At 35.2% G+C, this 18,907-nt stretch overlaps 1 protein-coding gene across 4 annotated transcripts in view; it reads left to right on the plus strand.

The window, feature by feature from the left end:
- Positions 1-18,145, plus strand: part of PHTF2 (putative homeodomain transcription factor 2) — a 71,734-nt gene extending 53,589 nt beyond the window's left edge. For all 4 annotated transcript variants that reach the window (XM_052789603.1, XM_052789606.1, XM_052789605.1 and 1 more), the window contains 8 exons: positions 925-1,053; positions 2,230-2,502; positions 3,551-3,682; positions 6,207-6,293; positions 7,307-7,462; positions 10,928-11,023; positions 14,893-15,018; positions 15,766-18,145. In XM_052789603.1, coding sequence (XP_052645563.1) covers positions 925-1,053; positions 2,230-2,502; positions 3,551-3,682; positions 6,207-6,293; positions 7,307-7,462; positions 10,928-11,023; positions 14,893-15,018; positions 15,766-15,786 — 1,020 coding nt within the window. In that variant the 3' untranslated portion in view covers positions 15,787-18,145. The remainder of the gene's footprint in view (positions 1-924; positions 1,054-2,229; positions 2,503-3,550; positions 3,683-6,206; positions 6,294-7,306; positions 7,463-10,927; positions 11,024-14,892; positions 15,019-15,765) is intronic.
- Positions 18,146-18,907: the final 762 nt, after the last annotated feature.

Below are 18,907 nucleotides of genomic sequence, written 5' to 3' on the forward strand. Positions count from 1 at the left end.
TAAAGCAAGTTATAAAATAAAAAGCTTTACTTTTAATCAATAATAAATTAAATTTAAAAAATAATATCACGCCTCTCCCCCTGCCCTCCCTCCAGCACCACCACTTCCAGTAGTTTGATGCATATAGTGCTAGGTAGGTGACCAGGCGGAGTTGAGAGCAATTTTAATCACCCGAATGGGAGAGGAGTGAGACGGGGCTGAGGGAAGTCAAGAAATGGCCACAGCAGAACTTGTTGCCTCAATATTTTTCCAGATTCTTCAGTTCTCACTTGGCTCTCTGTTTAGCATAAAGGTTCCTCAGCCATAAGTGCATTCAGTATGTTAGACTGGGATTGCTTGGCTCTTGGAGCGGCATGTATTGATTAGAATTCTACCACTTTCTCTGAGTCTTGCCAGATACAGTTAGCATAGGGGGGCCTTTATCCATAACAAGGATTGTAAGTACACAAATATCATTAAAAGCAAATAAAAAAAAAATTGTTGGCCTTAGGCTCAACCTGAGAAAAGTACTTTTCAGAATGTTAGGGGAAAAAACAATAATCAGAGAAATAAAATATTCCATTAAACATGTGGCAAAATTAAAGATGGCTTACAAATAGACCTTTATTTTCATACCTCTCTCTTCTTTGACATGTTTGAGCCAAATAGAAGCCAATTAATCCTCAACCACAATAACTCAACGCTATTAGAAAATGAAGTATGGGGAAGGAGAGATCTCTGTACTCACAGCTATTTCTTGGAAAAGAAGTGGGTGATATTGAGGAATGTGGTTAACATACAGTAACATATAGTAGAAGTAAACGCTATATAACAATATTTGTGTCAGTCTAAAGTGGTTTTTTTGCCAGCATATTGCTGACAAAGGCATAGTGACACAACAACAGATTTTTATCTCTGATGGAATATATTCTTTGCCTTCCCCAGAGTCATTTACCTTGGATCCACAGTTTGAATCCAGGACTAGAAAAAATAAGTGCAATTGTATGGGAGGGTAATGACTGCAAGAAAGCAGATATGTCTGTGCTTGAAATCAGTGGTATGATAATGAACAGAGTGAGTATTCTTTTTACTTTATGCAAATACTGTATTTAGAAGTCTAAGCACTACCAAAAATAAGCTTGGTTTATGTTGGTTTTTTTTCTTTTTTTTTTTTTTTTAAGTGTCTGTTACTGACAAGTATCTATTATTGTTCCACAGCTTACCTCACTCTGATTTTCTTACTACTAACAGATAATAGATACCAAATCTTAAGGGTTGACACAATAAAATGTGTTTGCATTGTTAGGTGCTTGCTAACCTCTGTTTTATTGTTTCAAAGTGTTATATGCTGTGAATATTCTTATTTATCTCTCTGATTCTGATGGACAACTAATATGTTGGGTTAGGAATATACAAATCTGGGTATTTGCATACTAAAGTTAAGATTGGAAAAGAAAGCTTTCCTCTTTAGGAAACAAACATCTAAGAGGAGGAGTGGGATGTCTCGTTAGTCTTCCCTTCTTTTTCCTAGTACTGCTTTTTAAGAAACAGTGGGAAAAGTATTTAATTGATGTCATACTCTTTTTCAATATAGACAATGTAGCCATTTTGTAGAGTTGAACATAAGATCCTAGCATAGCTTAATAAAACTATCACTGATTCTGACAAGTTGATACTTACCATCTCCAACTTGTTAAAAAGCAGTGTATTCGCAAATTTAGTTCAGATCTCTGTACCTGATTCAGAGATGATACAGTTTTGGGTGCAATCCACAGCAGAAGTAAACGTAACAAAGTGAAAGCCAGCACAAAAGAACTCCAGTCCTGTCTGCACTGTGAACACTTTGATTCCTTTAAAAAACATACAACCTAAAACTAAAACATAAATAGGAGCATCATACAGGATGTAAGCAACACAGCCTGACTGGTACACTTTGCTAATTCAGTATTGAATGAATTTTTAATACAAGAATATGCACTGGAGTCTTTTAACTGCAATGTTATGTTGTTGGGTTCTTAAATGATTTGTCATATTTGGTTCCTGTGCATTAAGCGCTCTTTGAGGGCTTCCTTTTTCTTAATAGTAAACTGTGAAGATGCTTGGTTGAAGGTTTCATATAACTTACCAGGTTATAAAGTGTTCTTTGTGGTAGTAAGGCAGTAACATTAAAAACTTAGTTATGGAAATTCCAAATTAATTCCAAAGTCAATTCCAAAGTTAAAAATATACCTTGTTTTCTTTTGGTTTTAGGTGAACAGCTATATACCAGGAATTGGTTATCAAATTTTTGGAAATGTCATATCTTTAATCTTGGGTTTAATGCCATTCGTCTTTCGACTTTCCCAAGCTAAAGATTTGGAACAACTGGCTGCACATTCTGCCACTGAACTTTGTATGACTGCATTTGGATCAAATGGAGACATTCTTGTTCTCTCAATGGTTATTATAAGTTTTGTGGTCCGTGTGTCTCTAGTGTGGATTTTCTTTTTTCTGCTATGTGTAGCAGAGAGGACATACAAACAGGTATGAACAGCAATCCAAGAGGCTTCATCAAAAGTAAAACAGGTTTAATGTTTGCATTTTTTTGACTTTGTGGATATTTTAAACTTGTTTTCTTCAGCGCACTGTGATTCATAGATCAGTGATGACAAATACTTCAGTGGGCTTACAGTTTGGGAGATGACTCAGTTGCAATGGGCTGAAGTGTCTGTAGCTAGACCTTATTTCCTGGAGAACATTTTTGAGGGAAAACCTTTTAATCCTTTATTTCAGATTTCTGGCTCAGTGCATTAATCCAGCTCTTAATCATGTCCCAGTTTGTCTCAGTTTTCCCCAATGAGAAGGAGTTTCAATAAAAAAACCTCTATATAATTTCCAGTTTGTTCTACCAGTGTGTTTCATTCAAAATCTTCAGTTTAATTCAAAACAGTTCAGTCCAGACCCTAGTCAAGAGCTCTGCTTGCTTTGCTGGTAGGTCAGTCCCACAGCTGGAGACCGTGAGAGCTGCTATCTGAAGTAATACATCTATTAATTTATTTCTTGTTATTGCAGTTTAAACTTCTAAGAGAGTATCAATATCCCTTACTAGCTGCAGAGTAGAGATACCTACTGGTCCACAAAAGAAAAATGTTTATACTTTCTTTTCTCAAATTGTAGCCAAAATATGTGATTTAACACAGTAGAACAGAATTAACCTGTTTCTAATAATCATTTCTCTTGGAAGGAACTTCTGTGATACAGGCACTCTCTAATGCAAATGACTGGCAGGTTTGATTTTTCTCCCAAATTTTAAGAGCATAGCAGATCTGTTGTCTGAAATTTGAAGAAAGGAACTAAAAGTGTAGCTAAATTTTGTTTATCATTAGAATATGAAGACTTTTAAAACTTTTTAGTGTATCTCCTCTTTTTAGTAACATTCTATTCTTATTTCTGCACTATATTAATGTATTTTAATTTACACTGATACATTGTATGTTACTTTGACATATTAATTGAAGCCTCTTCTCCATTTTCTTTTTAGTGCCCTTGAAAATCAGTTAACAGTTAAAGTAATTTTTTTTCTTCTCTGCAGAGGCTGCTTTTTGCCAAACTTTTTGGTCATCTAACATCTGCCAGAAGGGCAAGAAAATCGGAGGTTCCTCACTTCCGATTGAAGAAAGTACAGAATATAAAAATGTGGCTTTCTCTCAGGTCCTATCTAAAGGTAAAATAATGTATATTTTTGCCACCACTGTAATATAAAGTATTTCATGCCGTTAATGGAAGGTTGGTATTCTAGTCTGAATTTTTCTTCCTATGCACTTACCCCTATTGGTGCACGTGCCCCATACATTTCATTTTAGTAACTTTGGGCCAGCAGTGTCTGCCAGCAGCTAGAGTGCGAGAAAGTAAATGTCTAGTCTTTACCTTGGAGTAAAGTGTGAGTGTGTTCAGAGTTGGAGTTTTGTCTTATTAATGCTAGCAGAAAAGTCTCTCGGGTGAATATGTTGGGTAAAAATGACCACTTGTAGTATAATCCAGACAATACCTTATTGTAAGATTCCCACCAACTAGTGTCATTAACACAGAAGGAATTTATGAAGCAAGACAGTTATGTGCATATTTGTGCTGTGAGTGTATATGTGCCAGGTGAAGCTAGAAATTACGCCCAAGTATTATCTGTAAGACATTCTGATCCCTCTATTTTATGTTCAGCTCATATTTGAGTAATCTCCTTGTATCTCTCTAATGATCTTTTCAAGCCAGAGCATTTTGGTCATTCTTTGTGAAAGGATCCATGTTATCTAACTCCGGGTTGATTGTTTGTCGTCCGTCCTGCCCCCCCCCCCCCCCCCAAGTTTTTTTCCATTTTTCTCTCTGCATTAGGTAATTCAACTCAGATGAAGCTAGGTTTTTCCCTATTTGGTTTCTATAGAACCATTTTTTTGGTGCACGGCGACTGACAAGCTCTTGCTAGTGGTGGTAATCCCCCTTATTTGCGCCTATGCTGCTTTCCAACAGTAATTAAGAACGTTAGATGAAATGTGCTATCAATAGTTTTTAGAAGTAGGTAAAGGATTATGAAAATATGGAGAAGTTATGGTGTGGAGACTGCAGAGTGTGGAAAGCAGGAACTATAAGCAAGTGAAATTTTTAATGTAAAGCACAATCTTAAATTTGAAAGATGCATCATTTTAAGAGGAATTGAGGCGATTCATTTACAACACCCCGTGTGTTACGGAAGTATCTCTTGGGGAGGTTATAAAAAAGTGGTACCTGTTAAACTTTACATTTGAGACTTGTATCTTTTTCTTTGTAGTCTGTAACGTGTTGCTGGGTGGGAGGAGAGGAGGATAACATCACTTGGGCAATAGAATGTAGTTTTGATGCTTTAAAGACCGTATATGATAGCATTGTTGTGGAGAGAGTGTCTTGCCTTCTTTCCTCAAAACCACATCTATGTATTCCATCTTTTCTTATGCTACCAGAAACATTTGTATAATTATGTGGCTAAGAAAAAAGCAATCAAACAGTGGTCAGAGGCAGGTGCATAGGGAACTGACCCAACTGAAAAATAACCAGTCAAGAACAGTAATTTTCACCTCCATCGTTGCTTTACTTGGTTCACTGGGCAGCTCTGTAATGCCTGTGCTAGCACAGGGAAAGGAATGGAGACAAGCAGCTAGGGAGCAAGCCTGCCTTCTTGCAGTGGTGCTGCTGGCATATACGGGCATAGTATTTGTCCAAAATACACTTGCATATTACCTGTCTATATATGTGTCCACCTGTGAAGATGTGAGCTGGGGTATACACACGTGTTAAGTCTTGCACAGGCAAAACAGTCTGGCTCAGTATAGAAGTAGTGCATGCATACCTGCAGTAGTAATTTGCACTTACACTTTTTTTTACTGAAAAAAAATTATTTCTTTCTATCTCTTTCTCCATGTTCCAAGGTTATATCTTGCATATGTACATCGCCCATTCTTCTCATGTTTATACAACTAGTAGCATGTCTGGAGAACAAAATTGAGAAATAAATGTCTGTTATAACTTGTACATGTTTCAATGCAGCACAGGATGTTTAATTCTTTAATTAAAAAAAAAAACAAGCAAGGAAAAAGCTCAGTGGGTAGAAACATTTAATTGTACCAGTAAGCAAGAAAAAAATGGTTGAAAACAGTGAGTTTGCACCTTTCAAGACAAGTGTGTTTGTTTCCCAGTTTTCTGCCTTGTACTGGGGGAGAGAATTGTGTTATTGCACCTACCACAATGGGACAGTGATTTACAGCTACAATTTTTGTGTGTCGAAACGATGCAAGTAATGGAAAGTACCAACCATGTGAAATTATATCTTGATATCCTGTGGTGATCTGATGTCCAAAAATCTTTTTTTAGCACTGGTTTCATTCTTGGGGTTAAAGCTGAGTACCATATTGAATTTGTTATGTCAGGGAATGCTGCCTAAATGAAAGTTTCTTCACGTCATGAAGGAGCTGACTGAAGAAGTGGTGAACATTTTCTTTTCTCATAGTTATCTTTAAATGCTTGCATCTGATTTAATCTCCCATGCCTTTAGGAGTATTCAAATATAGTGATATTATTAGAATCCAATATGGTGTTTGGAACTTAGATTGCCAGATTGTAAGCCATGATGAAACATAGGTTCAAGGTGTGAATCTAACTGGATATGCTAAATATCAACACCGATTGGGTAGGTTTTCACATATATGTATATTCTTTATTTTCAGCGTCGAGGTCCTCAACGCTCAGTTGATGTAATAGTTTCATCTGCCTTCCTACTGACTATCTCAGTTGTGTTTATCTGTTGTGCACAGGTGAGGAAATCTTCCTTGTATAGTAACAGCCATGACTTAAATAGTTTTAAAAATAATTTTGAGTGCCTTTTGCATGGTGATTCCTATTAAGTTAAAAGACCACAGTGAAAATTCAGTAGCAGCTGTTACAGCTTTTCATAAGATTAAGCTCCATTTTTGTATTGTTAATTTTATCTACTTTAGAATATTACTCTCTAAGAGCTAAAGAAACTTATTGATAGCATAATTCCTAACATGATATTACTATTATTTTTTAAATCTGTGTCCTCTTTCATTTTCCATTGTGGATTTTGGAAGACAGCTGCTTCCCTCCCCCCGCCCCCCAACATTTTGCATCAAAACACACTTTTGCAAAGACAGTTGAGATTGACCTTTGTTGATGATTTTTGTGAGAAACAAGATTGTTGGCTATATTAGCCTGCCCTCTGGTGGAATATCTTTTACTAAGCAAATCTATGTTTAAAGAATTTTTACTGCTTAAGATTTTTCCTTGAGCTTCTGTTTCAGAACACGGGGAAGCTTCTGAATGGCTTCTGGTTGTATTTTTTTTTCCCCACTTTCTTCCCTAGTTAACGCTAATGTGTTTTCCTGGTAGCTAACTGTAAATATTTTAATAAGAATATAATTTAGCAGTAACTCTGCCTGGATTCAATTCTCTATATAATTCAGTACATTTGAGGGTATATTTTGTTTTTTATCCCATATAGTGTTTTTGCAAGTTTGAACACGAGTTTAAAATTGTCTTAGAGTGTATATTTTTTTTTCTCTTGCTTTAGAGATATGAAAAAAAGATGTGTCTTAATTCTGATTGAGCCTTTTATAACGTATCTTTTATGAAACCTCATATCTTTGACACAATGTTGATTTTAAATTATGATTCAAAAATCTTTTAACAATCCATATACTTATTACTGGGAAATTTTTATTGGAGTTGGGGAGATATGTAATTATTTTCTTATGTTGTAATATAATTACTACTTTGAATTAAATTCTTTTTTCTCTTTTGTTTTCAGCTGCTTCACATGCATGAGATCTTCCTTGATTGTCACTACAATTGGGAACTTGTAATTTGGTGCATTTCACTAACTCTTTTTCTCTTAAGATTTGTTACTCTTGGATCTGAAACCAGTAAAAAGTACAGCAATACCTCAATATTACTTACTGAGCAGGTGAGAATTTGTGTAGACCTGTACTTTTATATCTAAACAAGTCATTCATCTTGTAGGTCTCCAGGCGTACGTTTTAGATGTATTAAAATAGCCTGGATTAGGGAGTTAATTATGGTGTAGTGAAACAACACTTTACAACCCGAAGTTCAATTTCTGTGAGAAGTGTGTGACTTAGTGTTCTATATAACTTTTAAACAGAGATGGCCATATCCCAATTTCTCTTTAAGTGAGTGGGCTTAGAGATACCAGTATATGTCATTTGATATAATTTGAGACCTAACAGAACACAAACATAAAAAGTAGCTTTTAAATAGGAAAAAGAAACCCAAACTCTCAAAGTGTTGGATGGGAGAGTAAAAGATTTGAAAACAAACTTACCCTCTACAAAGTGGGTCACTGTTTCCAGCCCAATAATTTTGACTGCTGGGTTGTGTGGGTTACATATAGTCTCCTCTAGACTCCTTGGAAACTTTTTCTTTCAGTCATCTGTCAAGGTTGGCTTTGGGTCTACGTACTTTTCTTCTCAGGAATGTTCTAGTCGGCATTTTTACTGCAGACTTCCCTCTCTGCTCTGCCTGGCACTGCTGATAGTTTTCTGAGCATGTTCAGTTAGTGTTAGGTAAGAACCAACCTCTTTCTGCTCGGAGAGGTTTTACACTGGTGCAAAACACAGCATTCAGGACAAGGCAAATAGGCAGTTCAAGAAATCTTCACAGGTTTCCTACAGGAAATGTGTTCAAGTTGGAGAATAAAATCTTCCAAACTGAGTTCTCCCAAAGTCAGGATGTAAAGCTTATGACAGATGGTATAAATGACTGCTTACATATTTTGCTCAATGAGAATTCATTCTGTCTTTACTAAAGATGATGAGGCTAGACACTGAGAAGACAGACTGCCTATTTATCTTGTACTGAATGCCGTGTTTTGCACCAGTGTGAAACCTCTCAGAGTTCCTGAGTCTGGAGAGCTTTGCATTGTTCTGTTGATCCTTGGAGTACGAATAGCCTAATGTCCCAGTGAAGTTTATGTCCTCTGTTTCTAGAATGAAAACAGAGGGAAATGTTTGGGGTAAGGATTGGAAAAAAATGCAGAGAGCAGAGCAAGAGAGAGACAAAGAATTTCAAGCCTTTGTTTTGCTTTCATAGGCTTCTATGCTATGCTCTTTATGAGAATCAGTGTTTGAACATTTTAAGCCAGCATGGACATTGAAAGAAGCACTCTCTCTATGTCCCCAGAACTTTGGAGGAAAAAAAAAAAAATCAGAAAGTGTTATGTCATCAAACACTTAGATTTATATTGAATGCAGCTTATCCTGTTGTAAGTCATTTTCCTCCAAAACGCCTGAGAGCTTTATGAAATGAAAACCAAAATAGAATTCACAATTGTTTCTCAGAAAATAAAAAGGATACACGTCACCCTGAGTAGAACTCATTTTGGACTGGTTTCACATACTAGCTAGATACCACAGCATATTTACAGTGTTCTTCACACAGACTCATGAAAGTCTGACATTTTGGCCTTTCATGAGAGGTCAAGCCCAAACAATTGACTGACACTCACTTGATCTAAAAAAAGCACATCTGAAGTGGTGGCCTTGAAAATCACACACTAGTGTTACTAGGCTTACTAAAAAGAGAATGAAGCTTTAAAATAAACAAACAAAAAACTGCAACAAAAAAACCCAAAAGGACAAACAAGCCTCAACCCCCAAATTAAATGTAAATGCTTCACGGATAAGATGAAATTGCAAATTCTACTTTGTCAGCAAAGTTTCAGCCACTTCTGTGTGCTTTATATTCAACCTATGAATTTCATGATTAGGAGTCACGATGGGAAACTTAAAAGGTCAATCATTTTACATCAAGGGATTTTTTGGCTGTATGCTGTTTGCCTGTAATTTTTCAAGTCCTTCTGAAAGTGTTTTAATTGGTCTTGTAAATTAAGTGCCTCAGTGGTTCCTTGTTGAGTAAAATATGACGTATGGTCTGATCAAAGTTGTCCTCTTGCCAGTTTCAAGTCTCAGAATAGTTATGGTAGATGGCTGTACATATACACATTCAAACTTCCCTCCTGATTAAAAGTTTTGTTATTGAATGTTGATTTTTTTTTTCATAAATTAATGAAATCATAGTAACTGTTAAAAGAGATTTGAACCTTCCTAGGGTTTATTACCTACCATTTTTTCAGAGTTGCTAAGCAGAGCCTTTATTCTTAGTTTGTTCCTGTTTATATTTGAAATCGGTAGTATTATATTTAAAGACTGGAATCTCTTTGCCTCTAAAAGCATAATTTACTTTAAAATGAAATAGATAGTTTAGGAGCTTAATATGCCTTGGAATATATTAGGCATAGTTTTTGATTTTTAACTTGTATAGGAGACTTACAGTGACCTTTTTAGGGAGCTCTGATAATATTCAGTTACTTTGTTTAGATGTCTGTGGCCCTTATTTCAATAATCACCTTGCAACAAGGTGGTTAAATATATCATAGCATCATATAGCATCACTTCCTTTCTGCAACTTTGCTTCTGTAGCTTGGTAAGAGTCTCTGTCATCTGAAGGACTACCTCAGCATATTGGTAAACTGTTCATTTTTTATTTTGTTGAAGGTCATCATCCTAAAATAAAGTTCACAGCTTTCAAGATCTTTTCCTTTGATTTGCTTTTGTTATGCAATAAAAAAGAAAAACTAACCTTTGCCTGGTCTAGGATATCAAAGAGAGGTCATTTGAGAATGAAAGCTGATGTTTCAAAATTGCTAGAAGGCCAAAAGAGAGCTAATTTGTACTCTTAACTAAACTTTCTCAGAAACAATGACCTAAAAAAGTCTGAATCATGGAAGTGTTTAAATGATCAATGTACTGTTCTTCTACAGCAATGAAGAGTTTAATAATTTTTCAAATATTTCAGGGCACTGGAAAGATTGATTTTTTTTTTTTTATTTTTTTTTTTTTCCCCTGCACTCAAGGTGCTCATGAAGTACTCAGTTATCCTAAAATCTTTTAAAAGAAATTACACTTCAGCAGAATTATGTTTTGGCATTTCAGTCTATTCAATAACTTTGGGGGATTTTAAGCATTTTAAGGTCTGCGTACTAATATAAAAACCTGGAAATGGAATTGACAAACCTCAGGCAATTATTGAAGGAGGAAAAAACAATTATGCAAACCTTACATATGTAGTGTTTTTTCTTGCCTAATTTGTAGATTACACTAAACTTTGAAGTTGTTGCTATAATAGTGTCAAATATATTTTATCATAAACCACTGTATTTTCTTGTGGTACTGAGCCAGTGTTTGTTCTTAAACATTAAAAAGGAAGCAAAAAATTTGCTTGCTTGCAGACATGTTATTGCTGTTCTATCATACAGCTGCTGAACAATCCCTTCATTTTATTATTAAGTATTTCCAAATTAATTCCTTTAAATTCTGAATAAGTTCTGACACTTGTATTTTTTTTAAATCAGATAAACTTGTACTTGAAAATGGAGAAAAAGCCTAATAAGAAGGAGGAACTGACACTAGTGAACAATGTTTTAAAACTTGCTACTAAGTTACTGAAGGTAAGAATTAAAATAGTATTACCGTATTATATATAACTAAGAAGTAGAATAGATTGCTTAATGAGTCACTTGTGCTACTTCTGCAGGCAGTACGGTATGCTCTGGTTTAAATCTGCTGTGTAACTCTTTCACAGCAGTGCTACTTGTTCATATACTACGGTCTGTTATGTTGCTATCATTATTACAATTATTACAAATTATTATTCTGTACAGTGAGTTTTATTCTTTAACAGTGTATGAGCAATGTGAGAGAAGGCACTTCGGGATGGACAGGATGATGAACCCTTGGGAAATAAATGATGCAATTTTGTTGTCTGTTTTGAGTGTCGATATCTGTTTCTAGTAATAAGCTGCTGGAGGATTTGTATTCTTCCACAAAAATAATTCCTCTTAAAAACTGTCAGTGGTTAGCATTTCAAATTAAAACTGGATTATACTTGATGTCTTCTTTACTTACTGTCATAGAAGAATCTTTTTGGAAGACAGAGAGCAATTGTTACATAGGCCCATTTATAAGTGAATTAAAGATACGGATTTCATTTAATGTAATTCAAATATTTGTTAGCTGTGCCCTTGAACTATTTGGCAAAATTTTTTTTTGCATGGAATTTTGCTGATGAGTAGAAAAGTTTTTTGCTTATGCAATATTATCATGTTTGCCAGCTAACTATATTTGGAGGGTAGAAGATGTTTCTTCATGGTGAGAGAACATGAATTTTTTTTTTTTTTTTTTACTTCCAGTTTCTAGAATTCTGCAGAGGAAAAGTCATCTTACTTTCACTTATCTGGAGCTAGAGCATGTACATACTCAGGGCTTTTTTTTAAACTTGTTATTGTTATTATTAACAAAGCAGTGGTTGAGGTTCTTTGGAAGACACATTTGATTCTAAATTGCATTTGCTGAGGAGTTCTGTTCTTTCAAACTCACAGATCTGTCATAATTTGGGAAGCAAGCTGTTTTGTTCTTTCAGTTGTCTGGGAGCTTAATTCTTGCTCCAGAAATGTCTCATTGTCCTTCAGACTAAACACTTCTCTAATCCAAAATTTACTTAAAGGTTACCTGAATGCCAAATAAGAGTGATAAATTTAACACTTGAAAAACTTTTTTTATTTTAGGTTTGGCTTTTATGAACAAATAAAATTAAATACATGTAGTATTCCTTATGCGTTTTTACATTAAAATTAACAGTATAAAACTTAAAATTGACTAAAGTGGCATTTCAAAGAGGAAGCCAGTCTTGACACTGCAAAAAACAAATTAATGACTTGCCTCCCCACTTCTCTTGGCATGGTGTTTTAGTGCTTAATCACTTCTGCAGTTGTGTAAACTGTTTTAAAATTAGATTTGTCTAGCTTCAGCTTTCAGCATTTGGATCTTATTATATATTTTGCTGTTATGGTAAAGTTCTTAGAGATGCTGCCGATTTGTTATTCTTGGGTTCAGAAGTAAGGTAGCAACAGTGTTTTGATCTCTCCTTCAGGGCATCAACTTCTTCATTTAGTCCAAGATAGAGTGGTCATGTAGAACAGTTCCCCAGGAATGACTGGCAAATGTAAAAGTGTTTTCCTTCCCCTCAGATAAATTTCCTTCAATCCACACACCCCTCCCACCATGTTTGGGTATAGCACAACTGATACTGATTCCATGTGCAGAGATCCCCATCAGTAGAGGGAATGGCTGGGTTATCATACAGTAAACCTGAACCATATCTTTCAATGCCATTATACCTTTCCTCTGCAGTCAGGAAAATTCAAGCCTATTAAGAGAAACAGTTGAGGTTTCTTGCATATAGTGGTGCTTTAAGACCTTGCTGCCTCATTCTACCACACACTGAATTCTGGTCCCTTACCCCGTTGATTCCTGCATGCCAAGGAGCAGTTCTTAAAATGAAGCTTAAACTCTGTTTAATCTAGCCGGCTAGAAGCTGGGACGATGGAGTATTTCTTCTAGTCAGCTGAGTAATTCTCCCCACCTGCACACCTTTAACAGTGTGTGTGGTCCCCTTATCGCAAAAAAAGTATGCAGCACTTTCCATGAGAGGACTGACTGAGTCAGCAAGGACTCAAAGCTGACAAAGCAACAACTTAAGTTGAGAGTTACAGTACAGCGATATGGAGAGCCTGGCTAAGTCAGTTATTGACTGTATCTCTTGGTATAAGAATAAGGGACCACAAAGCTTTTAGGACCTGGTTTTGGAAGAAACGAAAGGAAGTATTCTCTGTGCATCAGGTAGCAGACTTGTGCAACTGTCAGGTAGCAGACTTGTGCAGCTGTTGGTCAAAGGACACTGGATGCAGAAAGGTTATCTGGATTCAAGTAGAGACTGGACAACTAGACTAGACAAAGCACAAGAGAGTCAGAGAATCTCATGAGTTGAAATGTTTGTGCGCTGTGAGAAGTAGCTGCTGTTGGTGGCAGGATGCTGATCACCCCTTGGATCTGATTCACTTCAGTCTTTTTCTTACTTTTCTCAGTGTTTTCAAAAACATGTTCATGTTTTACTCTTTCCAGAAACATATCAACTGACATGGCCTTTCCAACAGGGGACTTGGCTTTTGTGGCACAAATCCCAGACCCAGGCCATCACTTAGTTACTGCGAGAATGTGCCCAAAAGTGAGATGGGATTTCCAAGCCACCTAGTATGAGCTTTAAATGAGTTCATGGTAGTCAGTGATCAACGCAATTATGTATTTCATGCCCAGTAGCTAAATGGAGTTGTTTTTTTCAATTTGGTTTTGGATGTTTTTGATCGTTAAGCTTTTACTGAAGACTATATTATGTTGAATATTCTTACTATTTTCTTAGTCCCCAAACTAGTAAGATGAATCCAAAATCTAAAAACTTTTTCCTTAAATAATTTCTCTGCTGCACTTCTCAGAATCAAGTCTTTTTTATCTTTTGTATTTGCAGCAGAGTTTTATACCACATTACATCTAAATGAAAAGGTTGTTCATTCTTATTTCACCTCTTTTGAAAGAAGAGTCAGAGCTCTGAACTTCTTTATTAAAAAAGGGTTTAGAAGGCCTTGTTCAAGCCCCAGAATGTAATGCAGGAGAGGAATGAAGGTGAATTTTTAAAGCTAGAAAATATAAATGACCAAAGCAGTGATAGTTGTTATACTTCATATAATCCACTATTATATTTTAAAACTGTTTTTTTCTTCCTTTATTTGACATATTTCTAGGCCAGAAAATTTTGGGTGACTTTATTCACACACTAATAATTGAAAACCGGTGAAATAGCCTCTTTGTTCAAGTTTTGTTGCAGATAAATTTTGGCTAAGTTTTTGATCCTTCCAATAAAAAAGTAAAATATTGGCAGTTAAATGGTTATTGGTATTTTTTTCCTTTTATCTTCCTTTTCTGGCTATGTTCATCAGTAATTATTCTCAAAATTAATGGAAAAGGAGAGGAATTGCATTAGGAAAGACTTTTTTGTTAATTTTTCATAATAGTAGTCTTCTGTCACTGGAAAAATCTTTGTTTTCTTGGTTTTTGTGATTCTGTTGTCTATCAGCTCTTTTAACACTGAAGGTGATTTCTGGAAAATTATGAGGAATTCTAAAATGATGGCACCTTGGTGCCGGGAAAACTAGCTCTCTATCTTCCTGGCTTCATGAGCAAATTGGTAGATGGGTAGCCTCCAGTTTTTTGAAGGGTTATTTAGACACCATCAGTCAACAGTCAGTTAATGTGATGGGTATTTTCTTGCATTTTGGTTTTTATATGCAGAAGAATAGGAGAATGTTTTACTCTACTGTGACTTGAAGACTTCCTAAACTATCTAATATCACTCAATACATATGTGAACAAAAACCTGTTTGTGTAATTTTTGCTTTTTAACGATGTCATTGTTTTGCATTACTAGGAACTGGACAGTCCCTTTAGGTTATATGGGCTTACAATGAATCCACTGCTTTATAATATCACCCAAGTTGTCATCCTGTCAGCTGTATCTGGTGTCATCAGTGACTTGCTTGGATTTAATCTAAAGGTAACTACTTGATAAGCATCCTTTTTTTTCACCATGGCGTTCAGAATGTTATAATAGATGGATCATACATTGTAGCCTAATGAATTCTGAACTGTATTAACTAGAACATATTTTTGTTTGAAAATGGTTAGGAAGTTTAAGCTATATGAGAAAAGTAATGATGTATTTGTCCAAGCAGCCCTTTTAACATTTTTCTGCCTTTTTGTGGCTTTCTGACTTCATTTAGGACACATAATTATCAAGAATTCTTAGACATAGAGACATTCATACACATAAGTACAAGACCTTATGTAACTTTTCTTCATATCCCAGATCTGATTTCGCTCTTGAATTCCTCGCTCTTTAAGGGATGCAGAAAGATGCATGCTATCCTTGTCTTGCACTGCAGTAAGGTATTACAGTAGATACAGTATTACCGTGACCAATCTTACACAGTGTCATTTCATCGTGGCTGAAGGACTATCTTGTTAGGTCCTACTCTCTGGCCCCCTCTGAACTACAAACTCTGGAAACTATTTCAAGATTCAGGTTATGAGGCATGCTTGTAGCACAAAGCCCTTAGTTGCCATTGAATTTGCTTACGTCTACCCATTTTTTTCCTATTAGAAGTAAACAAATACAAAATTTATTTTGTGTATTATATGCAGCAAATGCAATAAGAAAAAAAAAATGTGGTGGTATTGCAGTTCTGGTAAACAGAAAGATGAGATGAGAAATAATGTTGATTTACTGCTCTAACTTTTCCAGCTCTGGAAGATCAAATCTTGACAATATATAAAGAAGATGAGATAACACAGTGTTACAGAAAAGCTCATTGGTTGACAAAACTGCCTCAAAGCAGCCACTGAATCTGTATTTCAGATGCTACAACCTCTTCAAGGATGTCGTTTGGAAAATTGAAGTGTTTACATCTGACTGTCTTGTGCAATCTTTGTATTTATTTCATCTTCTCACTGTTTTATGTTCATTTTAGTTGACATTTTATATTTTATTTTCAAACTTATTTGTTTAGTTTTGGAAAGGGTCAGATTTGGGAAGGGTCAAAAACTGTGTCTGAGAACTCCAAGTCCTGGAAATTGATTACACTAAATTACTTTATCTGTTGTTAAAGCTGAAGCCAATGCTGAACATCTTTAGTTACACTCAGGCTATATGGAAGTAATTTGATTTTTGATACTGTGGTAAAATTGCTTAGAATATTTAATTTGCACCAATCATTTATGAGGACAGCATAACATCACTAGATGTTTGGTTGCAATAGAAAAGTGAGACATATACAAAAAATAAAGTACTGACAATACAGTATGACAGGTAGCAGAATTACTTTATATTGCTATTAGAAGCAAGTGGGAATTTTGGATATTTTGAGTAATTCCAGGATCTAAACTCATATAGGCTGCAGTTTAAATATCCTGGGATATTAATAAGGTATTATATAACAAGTCAACAAGTGCTCTTTGATAACACTTTTATTAGAGCAATAATTGTAAATGGTTACCATGCTGTATGATATTTTGATAAAATTAAATATTGTATTTATTTGAAATACTGGGCTGTTCTGCGCAGCTCTGACTGTGCATGCTCAATATGTGCACTTTTTATTGTTACTTTTAATGAGAAACTTTATATATATACATATAAATGTATATTGATTGGAATATATTATGGTGAACTATGGAGCAGTATATATTATATGTTGAATATTTAAACAAGCGAAAGATTTACTGGTGAAAGGAATGCGATGAATGACTGAGCATAAGATAGATAGATGCTCTCCTCTTGTACACTATAGTATATGCCATTCATACCACATTGAAGTTTAAGAGCAGTTAAACACAGAAAACAAGTTCCTCTGGTGAGCAGCAGAGCTCAGGAAGCCTGGTATTCAGCAGATTTGTGTCTTCAAATAACCTCTTTTCCTCCCATTCCTCCCCAGCAGGGGTCATTCCCTGGGGTTTCCCAGGCTTGGGTTTCCCACCTCTCCCGCTGCCTTCTATCCCTGCCTCCAACATGGACCAGTCGTATTGACTCGTGGTTCTTCAGTGTGACAAAAATAGACGTTCACCCATGCAGAATTAAGTTACCTGGAACAAACTTTCCATCTACAAATTATTTTGGGAGGATTAATATCACCAGACACAAGTATTCTTACATTTTATGTTTCTAAAATAGTGGCTTCATATTGAAAAATGACAAGTAATTAGGTGACAAGTGTCTGGACATTGCACTATGTTTGCTAATCTTCAGAATCTTCAAAGATTTGAAGTAATGTATCTTAAACTTATGTGGTATAAAAATATTTTTATATATAAAGCAACACAAACAAGCATTTTGTATTTTATTTGCCTCTGTACTAACGTTTAATAATGACCAAAGTGCATTCTGGTTTTTGAAAGAATGTATTACTGGAGCTTTAAGAACATACTATATTTAGTTTCTCATGTGAAAACTTCAGCTGCATCTGATCTGTTTCTTCTTTCTCTGTTGTTTGATGTTGGGATTGTTTTTAAAAATTAAGTACATTTTATACACAGTTTTTTCCAAATTATGGTACAGACCTACACAGAACTTAATTTTGCACAAAATATATTTTAAGAAAAAAAAAGTACAGCAGGAGTTCTATGGGTGATAAAAGATAAGGCTATTGCTTTTTACAGCCTATCACAAAACCATTCTTTACTCTAGAATGGGATTATTTTTAGAAATGTAAAATGGTGAATATATGGCTTTCATTACCTTTAAAACAGGAAAAAAAAAGGCGGGAGGGAAAACATTGCGGTTTTGGTTGAAGGGGAAATTAATTTAACCATGTATACCTCAGCAACTAGCACTGTGCTGGATTGTTGCACTAAAAAATGGTGGCTTGGGGAGAGTAAAAAATTTGTGAAATGAAATTAAAAATAATAAAAACCTTTATTTGCTACCATTAGGTATATTCATTATGTTAAAAATGGGAAAAGTTTATTCTCCATCCCTCAATGTGGAAAATCCAGTGTGAGAGGCAAGTAGAAATATGGCAGATCTTGCGTGTTAACTGTTATTTTTTGCCACATGTTTTGTAACTGAAAGTGTGATCAGGCTTGGAATAAAGCTTTCTATGGTTGATGGTAAAAAAGAAAAAAACCAATGCAATGAGCTATATCTTTTAGTAATATCCAGCATATTTCTGAGTCTGCCTGTTTTGATTTAAATCCATATATTCTATTTAAATTAAAGCATAGTTGGGAGAGAAATCCTGCACACGGAATGCCTATGATGGTTGTCGAAATTGCATTTTATTGTGAGAACACAAACTTTCAGACACTTTTAGTTATGCAAAGTAGTTTAATTTTATTAAGACTACTGGACATGCAGCTTCCAAATAACTGTTTTTATTTGAAAAATACTGAAACAGAATTCAGTCCTATTTCACCAGGATTTAAGGGGTTAATTTCAATCACTGTTTTGACTGTTTCATTCTGTCACAAGATACACTTCCATGTAAAAATCAAAACACAGGCGAACTGAAGTACTTAATTGAAATCAAAGTGAAATGTTTCAATAACATGTTATGGAATATTTGGACAGAATTAATGTGGGATAGCTTATGTATTTTATCTATTTGTTTACCAAGTAGTGAAATATTTTCTAACAGAAAACTGTTCTATTAACAGCTCTCAAACACCCATTTTTATTAGCCTAATTTTGGCTTTTCCATAGCTTAGTCTCTGGACTTTAAACATGTTCTGTTAGTGCTATCCCTGTGACCGTTGATGACTGGGCAGTAGGTTACACTCCACCACACTTCTGTTCATTTTCTCACTTTCTGAACTTACTTCAAATGTAGGCTATTTAAATTTTTTTTTGATGGTCATGAAAGACACTTCATACATTGAGAAATTAACATCTT

Source organism: Harpia harpyja, chromosome 6 (assembly GCF_026419915.1).
Source record: "Harpia harpyja isolate bHarHar1 chromosome 6, bHarHar1 primary haplotype, whole genome shotgun sequence".
NCBI lineage: Eukaryota > Metazoa > Chordata > Aves > Accipitriformes > Accipitridae > Harpia > Harpia harpyja.